Genomic DNA, 16,913 nt, shown 5'->3' with positions numbered 1-16,913 from the left:
CTCTTCAGGGCTCCTCTTCTTCTAATCCATCTGGTCCCAACAGTAACCTGTTCAATCTACCTCAACCTGATGAGGACTTTGTTCCCTGTCCGGATCTTTTCTGCCAGGTTGTTCAAAAGCCTTGGGACCGCCCCGCCTCGTTGTCGGGTCCGAATTCATTTGATCGAAAGCTCTATGCCTCGGCCCCTGCGCTGGATGCCCTCCTGCAGTTACCTTTGATTGATGATCCGGTGGCGAGTCTTACATCGTCTTCCATCCTGGTAGGTGAGGCCGGGGATGGTCTCAAGTTTGAGGACAAACGAGCCGAAATGGGGTTTCGCAAAACACACCAAGCGGCGGCTTGGGCCATTCGTGCTGCAACCTCCTCATCATTCTTTAATCGGGCATCGCTGGTGTGGTTGCGTCAATTGAAGGACAGGCTTCCCCCCGAGGACGCACGACTACAGCAGGACCTGGCCAAACTGGTCGCAGCTGCTGAATATTCGGCTGACGCGTCCTTAGACGCAGCTAAGTTTGCTTCCAGGGCCTTAGCTTCGACTGTATCTTCAAGACGTCTCTTGTGGCTCCGTAACTGGAGAGCTGACGCCAAGTCCAAGTGGCGCTTGACTGCTGCCCCGTACAAAGGCCCTGCCTTATTTGGCTCATCCCTGGACTCTGTGCTGGTCGAGAATAGGGATAAGAAGAAGGTGTTACCCACGTCCTTCCGACGTCAGGACAGGCGCTATGTACCTTATAATCGACAGCCCTTTCGACAGGAGCAGGGCGCCGGGGGCGCCTCTTACTACAGATCTTCGCAGTCTCAGTACCAACCAACTTCGGACAGGGCGCCCTTTCGTGACCGCGGTCGCCGACAATCCAACTTCAGGCGACCTTTCAGACAGTCAGCGGGCCGTTTTGCCAGGCGCGGTAAGTGACTCACCGCCTCTGGTCCCAATCGGGGGCAGGCTCCAGGCATTCTCTCACCTGTGGCCGTCTACCACCTCGGATGCCTGGATTGTCCAAACTGTCACCGAAGGGTTACGTTTGGAATTCACCACCATGCCACAGGACTTTTACCTTCAATGCCCTTGGCCACTTCAGCCGGAGAAGCGGTCTCTTCTGTTGCTCGAAATCCAACATTTGTTGCAAATCCAGGCCATAGAACAGGTTCCATTGCATCAACTCAAAACCGGCTTTTATTCAACACTATTCCTGGTGCCGAAATCCTCGGGCGACTGGAGAGGCATTTTGAACCTTCGACGTCTCAATCAACACATCTTGTACCGTCGGTTCAAGATGCATTCTCTCAAGTCTCTGCTGGGTTGCATTCGTCCGGGAGATCTGATGCAATCTGTAGATCTAAAGGAAGCGTACCTGCACGTCCCTATTCATCAGTCGCACAGGAAGTTCCTCCGGTTTGCGTTTGGAGACCACCATTTTCAATATCGGGCGATGCCCTTTGGCCTTTCGTCCGCTCCGAGGACGTTTACAAAGTTGCTAGCGGCAGTAGCGGCGTCGCTCAGAAAGATTCCTGTTCGTCTGGCGTGCTACCTCGACGACATTTTGATCCTGTCGTCTTCTCCCGAACAGGCGACCCAGGACCGGGAGCTAGTACTTCAGTCCCTTCAAAACCACGGGTTCACTTTGAACCTTGCCAAAAGCCATCTTGTTCCCACATCGAGTATCCTACATCTCGGAGCAACAATAGATTCGACGCTGTGTGTGGTCTCCCTATCTCCCGACAGACAGGCCAGCATTCGGGAACTGACATCTCAAGTCTTACTACACCGGACTGTGACCTTGCTGTCTCTCTCCCAGCTTCTGGGGAAGTTGATATCTTGCTTAGACATTGTTCCGTGGGCACGTTTCCATCTTCGTCGCCTCCAATGGTTCCTACTCCCTTACCAGAGACAAGGTCGAGCGGAGTCTCTTCTCAAGGTAAAGGTTCCAGCTCCAGTTCGCCTTTCCCTGAGGTGGTGGCTATCTCCAGCCCTCAACAAGGGTTCTCCCTTTCTCGAACCAGCTCGGATGGTGTTGACCACGGACGCAAGTCTGCGAGGCTGGGGGGCTCACCTCGACCGTCAGCTAGCCCAAGGTGCCTGGTCATCGGCGGAAAAACTGCACAATATAAATTGGCTAGAGCTCAGAGCGGTCCGTCTCGCCCTGATACACTTCAAACGCCTTGTATATCGCCAGGACCTTCTGATTCTAACGGACAATGTGGCCACCAAGGCCCATATCAACAAACAAGGGGGGACCCGCTCCTGGGCACTGATGCAGGAGACGGAGCGTCTTCTGTCATGGGCAGAGCTCCACCTCTCGTCGATAAAAGCCGAACACATCTCGGGGACTCTCAATCGAGAAGCAGATTGGCTCAGCAGAGACCAAATAGATCATGCCGAGTGGAGGCTGGACCCCGGCTTGTTCCAGGACCTGTCCAGGAGGTTCGGCCTTCCCCTAGTGGACCTGTTTGCGACGGCAAAGAACACCCAATTGCCGAGATTCTTTTCCCGCTATCCATGTCCAGCAGCGGAGGGGCTGGATGCTCTTCGGAGTCAGTGGCCCAGGGGCCTTCTTTATGCCTTCCCTCCCCTTCCTGTCATCCCAAAGGTAGTGCGGAAGGTCATTCACGAACGGGCGAACCTTCTACTAGTTGCACCGTATTGGCCCCGTCGAGAGTGGTTCGCCGATCTCAAGAACTTATCAGTCGAACCACCGTGGAGGATTCCACCCGACAAGATAGTACTAACTCAAGGAGCCATCCGTCATCCGGAACCAGAATGGCTTCGATTAGCCGTGTGGCATTTGAGCGCATAAAGCTCATTAAGGACAATTTGTCTGCCGATGTTATCTCCATTATTCAGGCAGCTCGAAGGCCTTCAACAATTCGTATTTATAATGCCTCATGGACTGCCTTCACGAGATGGTGCGGAGATCATCACGTAGACCCCACAACTGCTTCTGTTCCGGACATTCTGTGTTTTCTGCATGCGGGTTTCTCCAAGGGCTTGGCCCCCGCGACTCTACGCCGACAGGTGGCGGCTCTAGCCACTGTCCTGTCAGGAGAATCTCGTGTTCCTTTGTCTCAGGACCCCAGGATCCGTTCTTTCCTCCAAGGGGTCTCAAATTTGCGGCCTCCGCCGATTCATCGCTACCCCACTTGGGACCTTACCTTGGTGTTGCAGGCCTTGACGGGTCCACCGTTCGAACCCATCGCTTCGTCCAGTCTACGCCACTTGTCTTTGAAGATGGCCTTTTTGTTAGCAATAACTTCGGCGCGCAGAGTATCCGAAATTGCTGCCTTGTCCATGAGAAGTGATCTCTGCATCTTCTATCCTGACCGGGTTGTTCTACGCCTCGACCCGGCTTTTGTTCCTAAAGTGAATACTCGTTTTCATCGAGCCCAAGAACTCGTTTTGCCTAACTTTTGCCCGAACCCGCGTCATCCTGCTGAGAAGCGGTGGCATACTCTAGATGTGAGACGGGCATTGAGAAGATATCTTAAAAGGACTGCCCCTTTTCGAAAGACTGAGGCTCTGTTGGTGTCCTTCCTTCCCTCTTCCCTGGGTCAGAAGGTTTCTTCAACTACAGTAGGAAGGTGGCTCAAAGCCTGTATTTCTAAGGCATATGACTTAAGAGAGGCCCCTGTCCCGGGTGGTATATTGCCCCATTCTACCCGTAGCGCCGCAACCTCTGCGGCTTGGGCTACCCAGGCTTCGGTAGATGATATTTGCCGGGCGGCCACATGGTCTTCCCTTTCATCCTTTGTAAGTCACTATAGGCTGGATAAGTTTGCTTCTGCAGATGCTGCCTTTGGCAGAAGGGTATTACAGGCTGTAATCTCTCCACAAGGCCAGTCTACGGCTTAATTCCCTCCCTTCCTTTCTAACTTGGGTATATCCCAGAATGAGGAGTGTCTGAACGGCGAGTAGGAAAATGGTCGTTGCTTACCTGAACGACCCTTTTATACTCGACGTTCAGACACTCCGTCCCTCCCTTTCTTGGCCGTGCCTGGCTTTGGTGGAGGTCTGCTTTTTCTCCCTCTGTAGCTGTCTGCTTCCTGTGTGTCTACCTGCTGGAGTTTCTAATGGTCGATCCTGCTGCTATTGAGCCAAGTTGTCTTCGTGAAAAGTCTGAGGAGGAAGCAGGAAGTGAGGAGGATGCAGCTCCAGAGGGATTTGATTGACACTCAGCTGTGCAAATAGGAGTGATCATAACCCAGAATGAGGAGTGTCTGAACGTCGAGTATAAAAGGGTCGTTCAGGTAAGCAACGACCATTCTTTGTGGGATCACTGCAAATGCACAGAACTAAATATATTCTATGACTAATGTAACAGGTTTAGTCAAGATAGAGTTTCCCATTGAAGCTTGTCTTCTTTGTATCATTGGTCTCTGCCTGGCCCACATGAGTCACAACAAACTTTTCCTCCAGTCCATGTAAAGATGTAATATAAAGTTATTCTGCCTAAATCTGGTTTTAGTGAATCAGTCAATAAAAGAAAAATGATTTCATTAATCTGAAGAATATAATAGCTGCAGTGACAACAGAAGAAACCTAATTATATCTATATGTACTGAACCTAGACTGAAGAGATTCATGTGTGTGGATGTTTGGGAGAAGAGGGAATGCAATAGATAATTTCTGAGTGTGCAGCTATATATGTCTTGGAATTAGTTCTGCTTTCTTTAATCTGGTTCCATCCAGTGGTGGGTTGCTACTGGTTGGCTCCAAATTGGGTAAACTGGTAGCGGCAGCAGTGGGAGGCTCCACCTACCTGCCTGGGCATCTCTGCGCATGCGCAGAAACTTCTGAGCATGTGCAGAAATGTCGCACACGTACATAAGCACCTGCACGCCCGTGCGCACACAGGTAGCAACCAAAATTGAAACCCACTATTGGTTCCATCTAGATGTTTTTGGTTTTAATTCTCATAATCACTAGCCAGTGTCATCATTAGCCATGCTAGATGGAAGGTTATAGAGGTTGGTCTACTGCAAGGCTGTCAAACTCACGTCATCATGGCGGTGTCACGTGACGTATTGGGACTTTTTCCCCCCTTTGCTAAATTGGGCGTGGGAGTGGCCAGTGTGTGACACATCTGTCCCGCAGGCCAGGAGTTTGACAGCCCTGGTCTACTGTAAAGAGGAAGTCTTCATTAACAGCTTTGAAAAAAGTAGGAATCCAGCATGTAGGGAATAAAGATTCATAACCTATAGTTGCATTTGATCAGATACTATTTTGACTTTCCGCTAAATGGCCCAGCCAGGGATGTGTTTGTCTTCTCTTCAGTTTTTATATGTAAAGAAAGGACATCTAAAACAACTTAGGTTTTGAAGCAGGAAGGATCACCAATAAGATCAGGGGTACTTCTGAACTGGTTTTATAGAGTTATCTGTTGAAAAACGTTCATTTTTCCCTTTAGATCAATTCCATCATGATCTTATGAGACATCCTGGTTTATTCTGCTCAAATGTTGCATTAGTTGTGATTACTTGATATTTACTTGGATGCCTAAATGGAGTCATACACTATTATTCATTAATGTTGATCGCTTCAGTTTTTGGTACTTCGGTTTTAAAATATGGCAGCTGAAAGCCAAAATTATGATTTTCATTTCAGATAGCCTTCAGGCTTTTGTATTGCTTACCCTACTGACCTACAGGAGTTCATCCCTGTTCGTATTTTATTAATAAAAGACATTGAGACAAACTCATACGATATATTACATGGGACAAGAGCAAATTTATTCTTCTTAATTATATAGCTTGGCTTCTTATGGCCATTTTGAAAGGAAGATTTTGAGTACCACTGCATTTGGATGAAATCTTAGCCAGTTGTAAACTGTTAAGGTTTTTAGAAATAGCAATTTGTCATTTATGCATACCTAAGTTCCTGAGACCACACAAAAGATAAATTAAAAGTCAACATTTATTCTTCTACACTTCTTTTTAAAAATGAATGTTTCTCTACAATTCTCTGCCAGCTCATCCGCCAGTAAAACAAACTTTATAAATCAGGTCTTGGCTTGCATAAACAAGTAGGGATAAAAATGCCAAATTGTGGGGTCAGGTTAGGGTTAATCAGAAGTCCCTTATTTAAGATTTTATCTTAATTCTCTCTTGTGTCATGAAACTACAGCTCAATAACATAATTACTATGTTTTTGTTTCAGATAAAACAATCCCAGAGACTCCTTTATATTTGAAATATTGAGATAGCCTCTTAAGTTCATTATCTCTGAGTAGATAGATGAATTGATTAATTCCAAGCAGCATAATAAAATTTAGTTCTATTAACATTGAACTGTGCTGTCCTGCTCTCCCTCCCTCCCTCCGCCCTCTCTCTCTCTCCCGCCCTCTCTCTCTCTCTCTCTCTCTCTCTCTCACACACACACACACACACACACACGTGTGTTAGGAGTCTTTACTAAGACTTCCAAGGCCAAATTAATACTCCCCAGCAATCCCCTTCGCCAACACCAGCACACCCCCAATGAATTCGACAGGCTACTCAAGAGAAGCCAGCACCAGTCCACAGTGCAAAGGCAAGGCAAATCCACTAGGCAAAGACAAGTCCAGAATTCCAGAGGCATGATCCAAAGTTCAAGGTACAGAATCTAGTCTGAGAGTCAAGACAAGAATCACAAAGGCTAAGAACACACAGCAAGGAAACGGACACGTTGTTCCCAGCATCGTTACAATCCACTTGCTGAACTAAATAGCTGCTTCCTGCATCTCGCCCCATCAAGAGGGACAAGGCTGCCACCTCACTAGTAGCCTGGCTGACCTTTATTGTACTTGTCTCCTCTCAGTCCTATGTGCTCTTGGATTGGGAGGAGGAGGCAATTCTTCCTGATATCTACTGACCAGCTACAGCTGTGTGCCTTCTTTATCCGAAACCTCTGGGCTTCCCAGCTGCAAATGTGCCACTCCTGTTCTCCTAGCTCATTCAATTGCTCCACTGTGCTTGGCCCCTCTGCTCCTGGCTCATAGCCTCTGGCAGCCTCCAGATGTTCCTCCACATCTCCCCCAACATCCCTGGGTCCTGCTGTTCCTTGTCTGAACTAACATTTGGGGAAGCATCCGAGGACCCATCACATGAACTTTCTTTTCTTTTTTTTTCATGTCTTCTAGTTTCATTCTCTAGTTTTCACTTTTGATGATTCTAACATTTCTTATGAATGATCTAATTTCTGGTCCATTTTCTTAGCCTTGTATTCCTTCCATTGCCTTGCTTTCCCCTTCATCATCCTCGAGAAACCCTTAATGTTGCTTCTGAGCCTTGCCGTGCACAACCCCCTCAACTTGCAAGCCATAGCCACTGCATGTAAAGCCAACCTGCTTTCCTTTGTTTTGTTTGCACCAATTGCAAATCACAACCACTTTTAGGAATCTGTTACTGCTGGTTGACTGAGTGTGAAATGTGAAACAGGAGGCAGGAAGTATGGTTGATGATGGGCAGTCAATCTGCCAATAAAAAAAAAAAAAACCTTCAGGAGAAACATGCTTGCTTGAGTATTCCACCCACAATAGAAGCATGAGAGAGTTTTAAAAGCTGATTTTCTGCTTTTGGAAAGAATCTAGATTTTTTTGACTGCTCGTAACCTATCTATGATTTTGCAGCTGGTGGCATGAGATAGACGGGACCATGTCAATGGTGGGTTCCAACCGTGTTACCACCGGTTCTCTTCCTGCACGTTTGTGCACAATTGCTGCGTGCATGCTTGCTTCATTCGCATGCGCGCCGAACTTGCATTCGTGCAAGCGCATTAGATTTCTGCCCAGCTGAGGCGCAGCAATCCACTCTGCCGTGCCTATCAGCTGGGCTAAAAAACAACAAATAACGTGGGGGTATAACGTGGGGCGGGTGGAAGGGCCCAGCTCACAGTCAGAGAGAACCGGTTTGCTGACGTCACATCATCACCACTACCGGCTCGCCCGAACCGGGCTGAACCGGGAGCAACTCACCACTGGACCATGTCCAGTAGAAAATTGGGGTGGGAAATCTTGGCATGATAGGACTTGAGTATTTTCCTCTCTGGTGGATATGTGTTGTTGTCTTTTCCTTTCGCTGATTATTTTCTTCTTTATTTCTCTTTTTGTTTAGAGCTTGTTTTGCTAAGTTTTTTTTTTTTGACATATGATTTATGATGCCTGATTATTCTGTATTTAACTTTATTCTGAGTTATTCTTTCTTCCCTTCTGCTGTTTTGTTTAAATTCTGTCATCACTTCAATAATGTTGTACCTCATGAGTTCTGTTCTTATTTTTGCTTGGTTCAACCATTTATCAATTGTCCACTTGTCTTTATGAATTTATTTGAACTACTCATTTTAATGACTGAGGTGGTTTCCCCCCCTTGCCTCATCTCTTTATTTGCTCTTTTTGTGTTTTTGACTGCATTTGGCATTTATTACATAACATAAATAAAACACTGTTTGGTTTATACTTATTTTAGAGTTAAGATTATTGCTTGATTTGCTCCTTCTTCTGCAGAGAGAAACTATTTTTTCTATGTCAGTTCAGAGTGGAGAGTGCTTTGTTGAATCCAAGAGCACTCAGTCCAAAGAGCTGCTCCATCTGCTTGTTTGTCTGCTTGTGGTCACTTGCCTTAACATTGACAGAGATCTGTGGGGCTGGGTTGGGGGGAGATAAGTAAATTCAATAATATTATCTCTGGGAGAGTTTTATTCCTGGTAACTGGAACCAACTTTACAAAGATTTTTGATGTTTCCAAAATATCACTTAGAAAGTAGATCCTGAAACTTGGGATTTACTGAATTGAAACCACCCTTCTGACCAGGGGTGAAATCCAAAATTTTTCCCTACTGGTTCTGTGGGTGTGGCTTGGTGGGCGTGGCAGGGGAAGGATATTGCAAAATCTCCATTCCCACCCCACTCCAGGGGAAGGATACTGCGAAATCTCCATTCCCTCCCCTCCCCTCCTGGGGGAAGGATATTGCAAAATTTCCATTCCCACCTCACTCTGGGGCCAGCCAGGGGTGGTATTTGCCAGCTCTCTGAACTACTCAAAATTTCTGCTACTGGTTCTCCAGAACCTGTTAGAACCTGCTGGATTTCATGCCTGCTTCTGACTCAGAAGATTCCCCAATCCCTAAGATATGTTCTTCAATTGATTTTGAACTCAAGTTTGTCTTCTTTTACAGATTTACTGGCCACCTCTTCCTGGGCAGAAAGAGGAATGCTTCCGGAAAGGAAAGGACTTAGTGGTAGGTCATCTCATTGCTTATAAAATGCTTATGCTAAATTTAATCTCCACTCTGTGATATATTTGAAATGCATTTGCAGTTTCTGAAAATGTCTGCAGTCACCTTGAACTCATTGGATTTTCTTTTTCAAAAGTTTCATTCAGTCCTTCTACCCAAATGATTCATCCATGGTTGAACATCACTCCCTGCCCTAAATTAAGGAAATTGCATTCTGTGAGGAAGGAGGAGATTAGGAATCTATTTCCTCACTTACCCACAGTGCAAACATGACTTGGTATCTGCTGTGTCCTATGGCATTTTTCATCTGATGGTAGTTGGGTCTCAAACTGCCAACCTTCCAGTCCACAAGCCCAGCGTTTGAACTGCTAGGTCACCACACCCCTTGTGTACAAATAATATGGAATAAACTTTTAGTGCTTTGAGCTCAACTCCTATTCCTGGTTACTTGTGCCTGACTCTCATAGGGCTGTTATTGGATGATCTTTATGATTTGGTGGCCATTATTTTTCTAAGATTATCTGATATTAACTTCTCTTTTGAGTTTTTGTGAGTTTATGCTTGTGTCATCAGAAATAGTATCTAACACTCTTGTCTTTTCTTGGCTTCCCTGTGGATTGCTTCAGTTTTCCAAAACATTAGCATCTTCTCCAGTAACCTTTGTATCATACGCTCAAAATAGCATAGCTCCATCATTAGTGTTTCTAGGGAGTTGTCTAATCTTACTTAATCTAATATTGAATGATCTGGTTTTTTTGTGGGCTAGGGTATTCTCAGCTTTTTCTCCAGCACCACCGTTTAAAGGCATTAGTACAATGTCATCAGAATGAGCTGCCATCTTGATTCTGTTCTTATTCCTTGGGCTACTGTACTCTATACCTTTGAAGTTTGGGATTCTTATTACTGAAATTCCATCTTCCTTGCAGATAGGGGAAGCAAGAACTGATTAGGTATTGATTGTAGAGCACATTCTCAGGAGACATCAAGCTGTCTACTGGATTGCACTTTGGGGTTAGATTCACTATAGATCTTATTACTATGTAGTGCCTATTCTTTGCTTCTACATCATGCAAGCAATAATTTGAGACAAGGGGAGGGGAGAAATGTGGGGCCTATAAGGGCCCTGGGATCTTTTGTTGACAGTCTATCTCATTTGTAATGGTTCCCAAGAGTGAGTGTCACTCCCTTCAGCCTTATGGTATTTATTTTGCAGTCTGCAAAAAAAGCTGCAGGCTTTGAAGGGAGTCTTAAAATACTCATTCTTTGCTTGTACAAACGCAAAGTGAAAAAATCCATTCTTTTAGTTACAGTATTATTAAAAAGTATTCTTTTCCCAGCATTTATGCTTTTAATGGGATACATGAGAACTTGACCAATGTTATCCAGAAGGAATAGATCAATAGAAACAATGATTACGCATAGAATACACCAGCTATTAAAGACCCACTAATGTAATTGAGTTAAAATGCCTTGTCTTCACTATCCTCCTTGTTAGTTAAAAGCATTGTTAGAATAATAAAAGAGGAAAATATATCCAGTTCTCCAGTACATTTTTAGACTGTGGCTTAGAGGTCCGATAACTCTTTCCATCAGCTTGTTGCCAGACACATTCTAGGTTTAACTTATAGTCTTTCCACTTATATAAAATGAAGGCTTACGTAATACACACCAAGAGTCATTAAGGAATGTTGGATTTTTAGTTTTTCAAGGAACTCTTATTTTTATTTATCCATATTTATGTCCAGTGCTATTCAGTGGATAGCAATAGCAATAGCACTTAGACTTATATACCGCTTCACGGTGCTTTATAGCCCTCCCTAAGTGGTTTACAGAGTCACAATATTGCCCCCAACAATCTGGGTCCTCATTTTACCCACCTCAGAAGGATGGAAGGCTGAGTCAACCTTGAGCCGGTGAGATTTGAACAGCCGAACTGCAGCTAGCAGTCAGCTGAAGTAGCCTGCAGTGCTGCGCTACCTCGGCTCTTATAGCTCGGATGGAGCTGAAGAACTGGGTGTTGGTACTGGATTTGATAACAGTGCAAAAAGAGCTTTGCTTCTTGCCTCTCTTGGGGTAACAGAAGGAATAGAACAATTCTCTTGCTGCAGCTCTTGCTTTGATCCATCCCCTGTAGGAGGTGAGACACAGCTTATTTGAGCAGAGGCATTTTGATGCCAAATATTGTGAGGAGGGAAAAGACCACAATTAATCTGCATTTGTAATTTCAGGCTATTCTGCATTTTGTTTTATTAGAGTTTAATACTATCTGATTTTACATTTCAGTTGCCTTTTAACAATCATATAAATTATCCACCATAATTTGACTGTATGACCGCAGACAAATATAATATAAACAACTCTATAGCAAATGCCAATTTGTTTTCTAAACAATTATTCAAAGCCATTATTTTAAATTTCTCCCTTTTTACTTAGGCACTGTTGCTCAGCTATTTGGACTTTCAGTTCATCAGTAGGTGAATAGGCTTGTAAGCACTTTGAACATCTTCTCTGTTTTAAGGTTTTTGAAACAACCAGGTGCCTATTGGATAAAGAGGAAAGAAGATGAAATAATAAGATGGATAAGGAAAACAAATACAATTCTTATTTTAAGGTGCTGCTGTTTTCCCCATTGAATTCTAGTGCCATCTTTGCTGAAGAAAAGAAGTTTCTCCTGAAGTATATTGAAAAGGCTGAGAGTTACAAGAGTTTTCTAAACACCACAAATCATCAAAATGGAAACAGGTTAATCATAGTCGACAGATTCATTAGAACTCTCCACGTCATAGAAAAATAGCAGTAGTACTAGAAGGAAGGGGAAGAAGGAAGGAGGAAGGAGAAAAGAAGAAGGAAGCTAAATCGTGGGGAGAGAGTTGGATGCAGGAAAATAATTAGTTCAGGCCAGTCAACTTGGTACCTTCCAGATGTTTTGAGTTATAACTCACATAATCCCTTGCTGTTAGATATGGTGGTGTATATGCAGATATCGTTATTTTAGTTTTACAATATCTATAATTGTAATCTCATTTGTAGCCTAGTCTGAGGAATAGGGAGCTCTTTGAAGCTGGGAATTTGAACCTTGAATTTCTGGATTCCTAAATCTTAATGAGAAATGAAAAAGACAGACAGTGTGTTTAATAGTTGGGACCAGCACCAAGGAGATCCAGGTTATGTCCACCCTTAGCCATGGAATCCTGTTGGTTGGAGTTGTGGCAGTCATTCTTTGTCATTGGCCTCCTTGGCGCTCTCTGTTTTCTTGCAGAGATTTCATTAACAACTAAATAACATCATCAATGCTAGCATGAAAATAACCAAGCTCAGAGAGCACCAAGGACTCCATAGCTCAACCCTGAGCTACAAATATTCTCTTCTATTGGTACCATTCTCTGTCAATCCAATGATTCTCCAGGGGTGGCTACTATTAGGATAAATTGAAAGGCAATCCCAGTGTAAGCAGCCAAAAAGATGGGGTATAAATTCAATGAATAATTGCACTTTTTTTTTTATTTTTCTATGTCTAGGATTTTCAAGTATTATAAATTTAAAAATATAGCAAAATAATCTGACAAAAACATCATTCTGTAGGAAATTAATTTCAAATTTCAGTACATGCATAAATACAGCCATAAATCTAGCATATTAGACCTGCAAATTTGTGCTAAATTACGTTCCTAAGGTATTGAAAAAAATAAAATAAAAACCTGATATGACAAAATTTAAAATGCTTTAAAATATGTTTTCCTCACTTTTGCCATCCAGAGAGGATAATTTAATACAAAATATTTTAAAAAGTGCCTTCTTTTTCTGCTATTACATATGTGATAAAAAATGTTATGCCTGTTTATTGTTCCTTGAAAGAATAATATTTTCGGATTAAAAGGCATTAACCTGATATGAAACGCAAATCTCTGGTTGGGATCTATCTGCTGTTTATTCTGGTAAGGTCCTCAAAGGGAAAAGTTGAAAGCAGAAAATATGGAATTGATTATCAAGCTACGAAAAAATTCAAATAAATGACTCTTCTTTGGAAACTGAAGAAGAGTAACAAGGCAGAAAATAATCACTTGAAAGGCAGGCTGGCTTTTTCATTATATTTTGGAAATGAGATAATTTTCTTTTTGAACACACAATTTATTATGAGAAACATGGGAATGACTGTCGCTCCGCCTTCTTCTGCCTCATGCCCGACCAGATGTCTTTAGGAGTACAATTCCCAGAATTCCGAGTCAGCAGGGCCAGGAATTGTGCCTTTTGGGAATTATGGGAGTTGCTCATATGCCTGGAACATACCGAGCTGGGGAAAGCTGCCTGTTTCAAAGTGTCTGGGCTGCTTTTCTCCAATTTTCCTCAATCTCTTGGGTAGGAAAAATACACGAAGGCAATTAGCAGCACCAGCAATGTCATTATTGGCTCAAAGTCTAACAAAGGAATAATTGATGGTATTATAATATGAATTACAACATGGGTGTCCAGCTTTTTGGCTTGCCTGGGCTGCATTATGTGAAGGGGAATTGTCTTTGGGCCGCATATAAAGTATATAATAGAGTTAATGTATATAAATATTGCTAAAAATCACATAATAATGTGAAAAGTTTACAATCTTGTGGGACTGCATTACTAGCAGTCCAGGGCTGTGTGCAGGCCACGTGTTGGACATGCCTGAATTACAAGAAGGATCTCTGTCCAAATAAATATCATGGAGATGAATTAGATCCTATTTGGATGGATATATAGAATTCTTCCCCAGTTGGAGGCACCACACAGTGTTTGAGAGGCAGGATGGTAGGAGGGCATATTCCAAAAGTAAAAGTAAGATTTCATTGATTTATATTTAATTAAAATTAAGTACAGGTAGCTTTTGATTTACAGCCATTCATTTAGAGACTATTTGAAGTGACTTACAACCAGTCTTCCCACTTACAATCATCACAGCATATGTCTAGTTTAACAAAATACCCATCGCCTTTTTTTTTTGTTAAAGTGGTGTGTTCAAAATAGAAATGAGAGTTGGGATGTGGCATGTCCGGTTTGATGATGTGATGCAGAGGGAAAGACGAGTGTAAGAAAGGGAGGGTAAGACCTTGGGTTTCTACAGCAGTATACATGTAGTTTGTTATGTGTGATGGCCATTGGAATCTGGTGGTGCCTCCAAGAGACTCCATGGCTTCTTTCTCCTTATCTGCCAATGACTTCTGCTCCGGAAAAGTCAACAATTAATCCAGGTCAGACTTGTGAGTGGTCGTTTGTCATTCTGCTATATAACTAAACTTCCTTTTTAAATGACTGGTTTGGCTAGATGAAGGTTGTGCGTCTCCTTCATTTCCTGTCATTGTTTCCCTACCAGCAATACTTTTCCCCCCTCTACATCTTAACTGGAATTGGCAGGCAAAACTGAATCTAAGGCCCTTGCTCTGATTCTAATATCCTCTTTTTCCCTTTGAGTGGAAAAAGCAAAATGGATTAAGAAGTTGTGAGGAGGTTCCGAGAGAGAGAGAGAGAGAAAGAGAGAGATGGGACAATTACATGCCTCACTGTTTTATGCAGTCGCCACCAAGCTAGTACTGTCTGCATACATTGGTTTACAACAGTGGTGGTTTTCAAATTTTTTTACTATCGGTTCTGTGGGTGTGGCTTGGTGGACGTGGCTTGGTGGGCATGGCAGGGGAAGGATACTGAAAAATCTCCATTCTCACCCCACTCCAGGGGAAGGTTACTGCAAAATCCCCATTTCCTTCTGATCAGCTGGGACTCGGGAGGCAGAGAATAGATGGGGAAGGGGCCAGACAGAGGTGGTATTTACTGGTTCTCTGAACTACTCAAAATTTTCACTACCGGTTCTCCAGAATTGGTCAGAACCTGCTGAAACCCACCTCTAGTTTACAACTCCCCTAATCTCCATCCAGCACAGCTGCCAGTCCTTTGGCTTGAACTATTGTTGTTTAACACAACTACAGGACACCATGTTGAGGAAGGCCGATCTAGGTTGAAGCATTATAGAGTGATTGCTTATAAGTCAGTCATTTTCTTATTAGGGGCATTAGCCAATTCATTTCAAATTTCCCTAAATTTCCATAACACTCTTAGAGCAGAGAAAAAAGCCCAAGATGGCTTTTGGGATTGATGGACCCTGGAGATGAATGTTTTATGTCAATTCCCATTATGTCTATTCAGGCCCCAAATTGTTATATATTGCCTTATGTCTATAGGACCAAGTGGGCTTAGTCAGTGTCAACTGTCCAGGCTTCATTGGTATTCTGTTCTGCATGGAGGATTCTGATCTATAATCTCGGTTCCTGGAATCCACCATGTAGGGATGGCTGTCACACAATCCAGGTTCTCTTCATTTCTAAAACAGAAGAAATCTTTTTCATCAACTTGTAGCTCTGAAAGTGTATTTTTGAAGTTGTGTACTACAACTGTTAAATTGTGAGCATGGAGTTCAGACACTCAGATCCCCATTTTTCTATGAAATTCGCTGGACAAATTTATTTCTATAGCATAGCCTGCCTTACATGTAGGAAACAAAGCAAACAATTAAATCATACGTATTCTTTTTCCCCCTTTAATCAGCGAGTCTGACAACTTTATTGTCTTTGGAAACAGCTCGTCCTAAATCAAGTCCTCTTTGTTTGGAAGACTGCTACCTTTTGAGAATATCTGCCAACAATTTTATTATAACTGTTGGAGTTTAAATTAGCATTTGATTACTGTAAGTCAACTTCCTAGCAATTACTATCAGGAATAGATAATACTTTTAAACTGGGGGCACATTTGAGATTTTGAGAACAGAGCAAGTACCTTCACCAAATGACTCCCTTGGCAGGTTCGTGGGAAATATGGCCCAATCACAGGCACCCAAAAGTGAATGGGAGAATCTGTTTTAAGAAGTGCTGGATTCAGGCATAAGGCAATCAAGCAACAACTTAGGACCACACAACATGTTTGATATTTGTTTTCTTTTTGCTTTTAGAAATTATGTTTAAGTATTGTTTCTAGGGCATGTTGCACTATATTATAATTTACGAGAGATATTAAGCCAGCCAAATGATAAATATGTTAGCAATAAATGCATTTATTTGAAAATAATTTGTATTTTTCACTTTGAATGCCTTGTTATTAAACAATTAAAATAATTAAAAGATGTGCGCGCAAACACATCCACATATAATATTTTTTTGTGGTGACCCAAACTCCTGTTTTGATCTGCCCCTTTGTGAGGCCTTTTAGTTTAAATTTTTAAAAGTGGCCTCCAAACTTTATATAGCTTAATGCCTCACCAGGTCTAAACCTGGCACTGATTTCAAGGAATACAGATGCTGAAACCTGAAAGCAATTCCCGGGTCTATCAATCCAGGAATAAGGATATAAATGTCCAAAATTTGCAAGAATCAAATAGATTCTCCTTTCAGGTAGGTTTTTTAAAAAAGATAGGGACAGCCCCATTCTCTCTTTGCCTTTTGCCCTTTGTTCATGGGAGCATCACTTCTTGGGATCAAATCCAGGAAGGTAGAATTTCAATCCAGGAACTGCATTGGAGATATAAGGAAAATAGCCATATAGGGAACAGTCAAATTAGATGTGGGATTAGTTAGTACCATATGTCTGGGGGTTTTGCTGATAGAGAATTAGCTGAGATCCCATTAGAAACCCTTGATGTTTCCTTTCCCCCACTCTTTATCCTTTGTTTTCTATAATTATTTTAGAAAGACT

General features: G+C 42.9%; 1 protein-coding gene across 1 annotated transcript in view; it reads left to right on the top strand.

The window, feature by feature from the left end:
* SEMA3G (semaphorin 3G) overlaps positions 1-16,913 on the top strand; it is a 98,078-nt gene that overhangs the window by 44,579 nt on the left and 36,586 nt on the right. Inside the window, exon 3 of the mRNA XM_070937061.1 lies at positions 9,147-9,209. Within this exon, the coding sequence (XP_070793162.1) occupies positions 9,147-9,209 (63 nt within the window). The remainder of the gene's footprint in view (positions 1-9,146; positions 9,210-16,913) is intronic.

Source organism: Pituophis catenifer, unplaced genomic scaffold, assembly GCF_029215685.1.
Source record: "Pituophis catenifer annectens isolate HBS135680 unplaced genomic scaffold, rPitCat1.0.hap2 SCAF_2, whole genome shotgun sequence".
Classification (NCBI taxonomy): domain Eukaryota; kingdom Metazoa; phylum Chordata; class Lepidosauria; order Squamata; family Colubridae; genus Pituophis; species Pituophis catenifer.
Note: the sequence above shows the minus strand (reverse complement) of the source record. Positions and strands in the feature narration are given on the sequence as shown.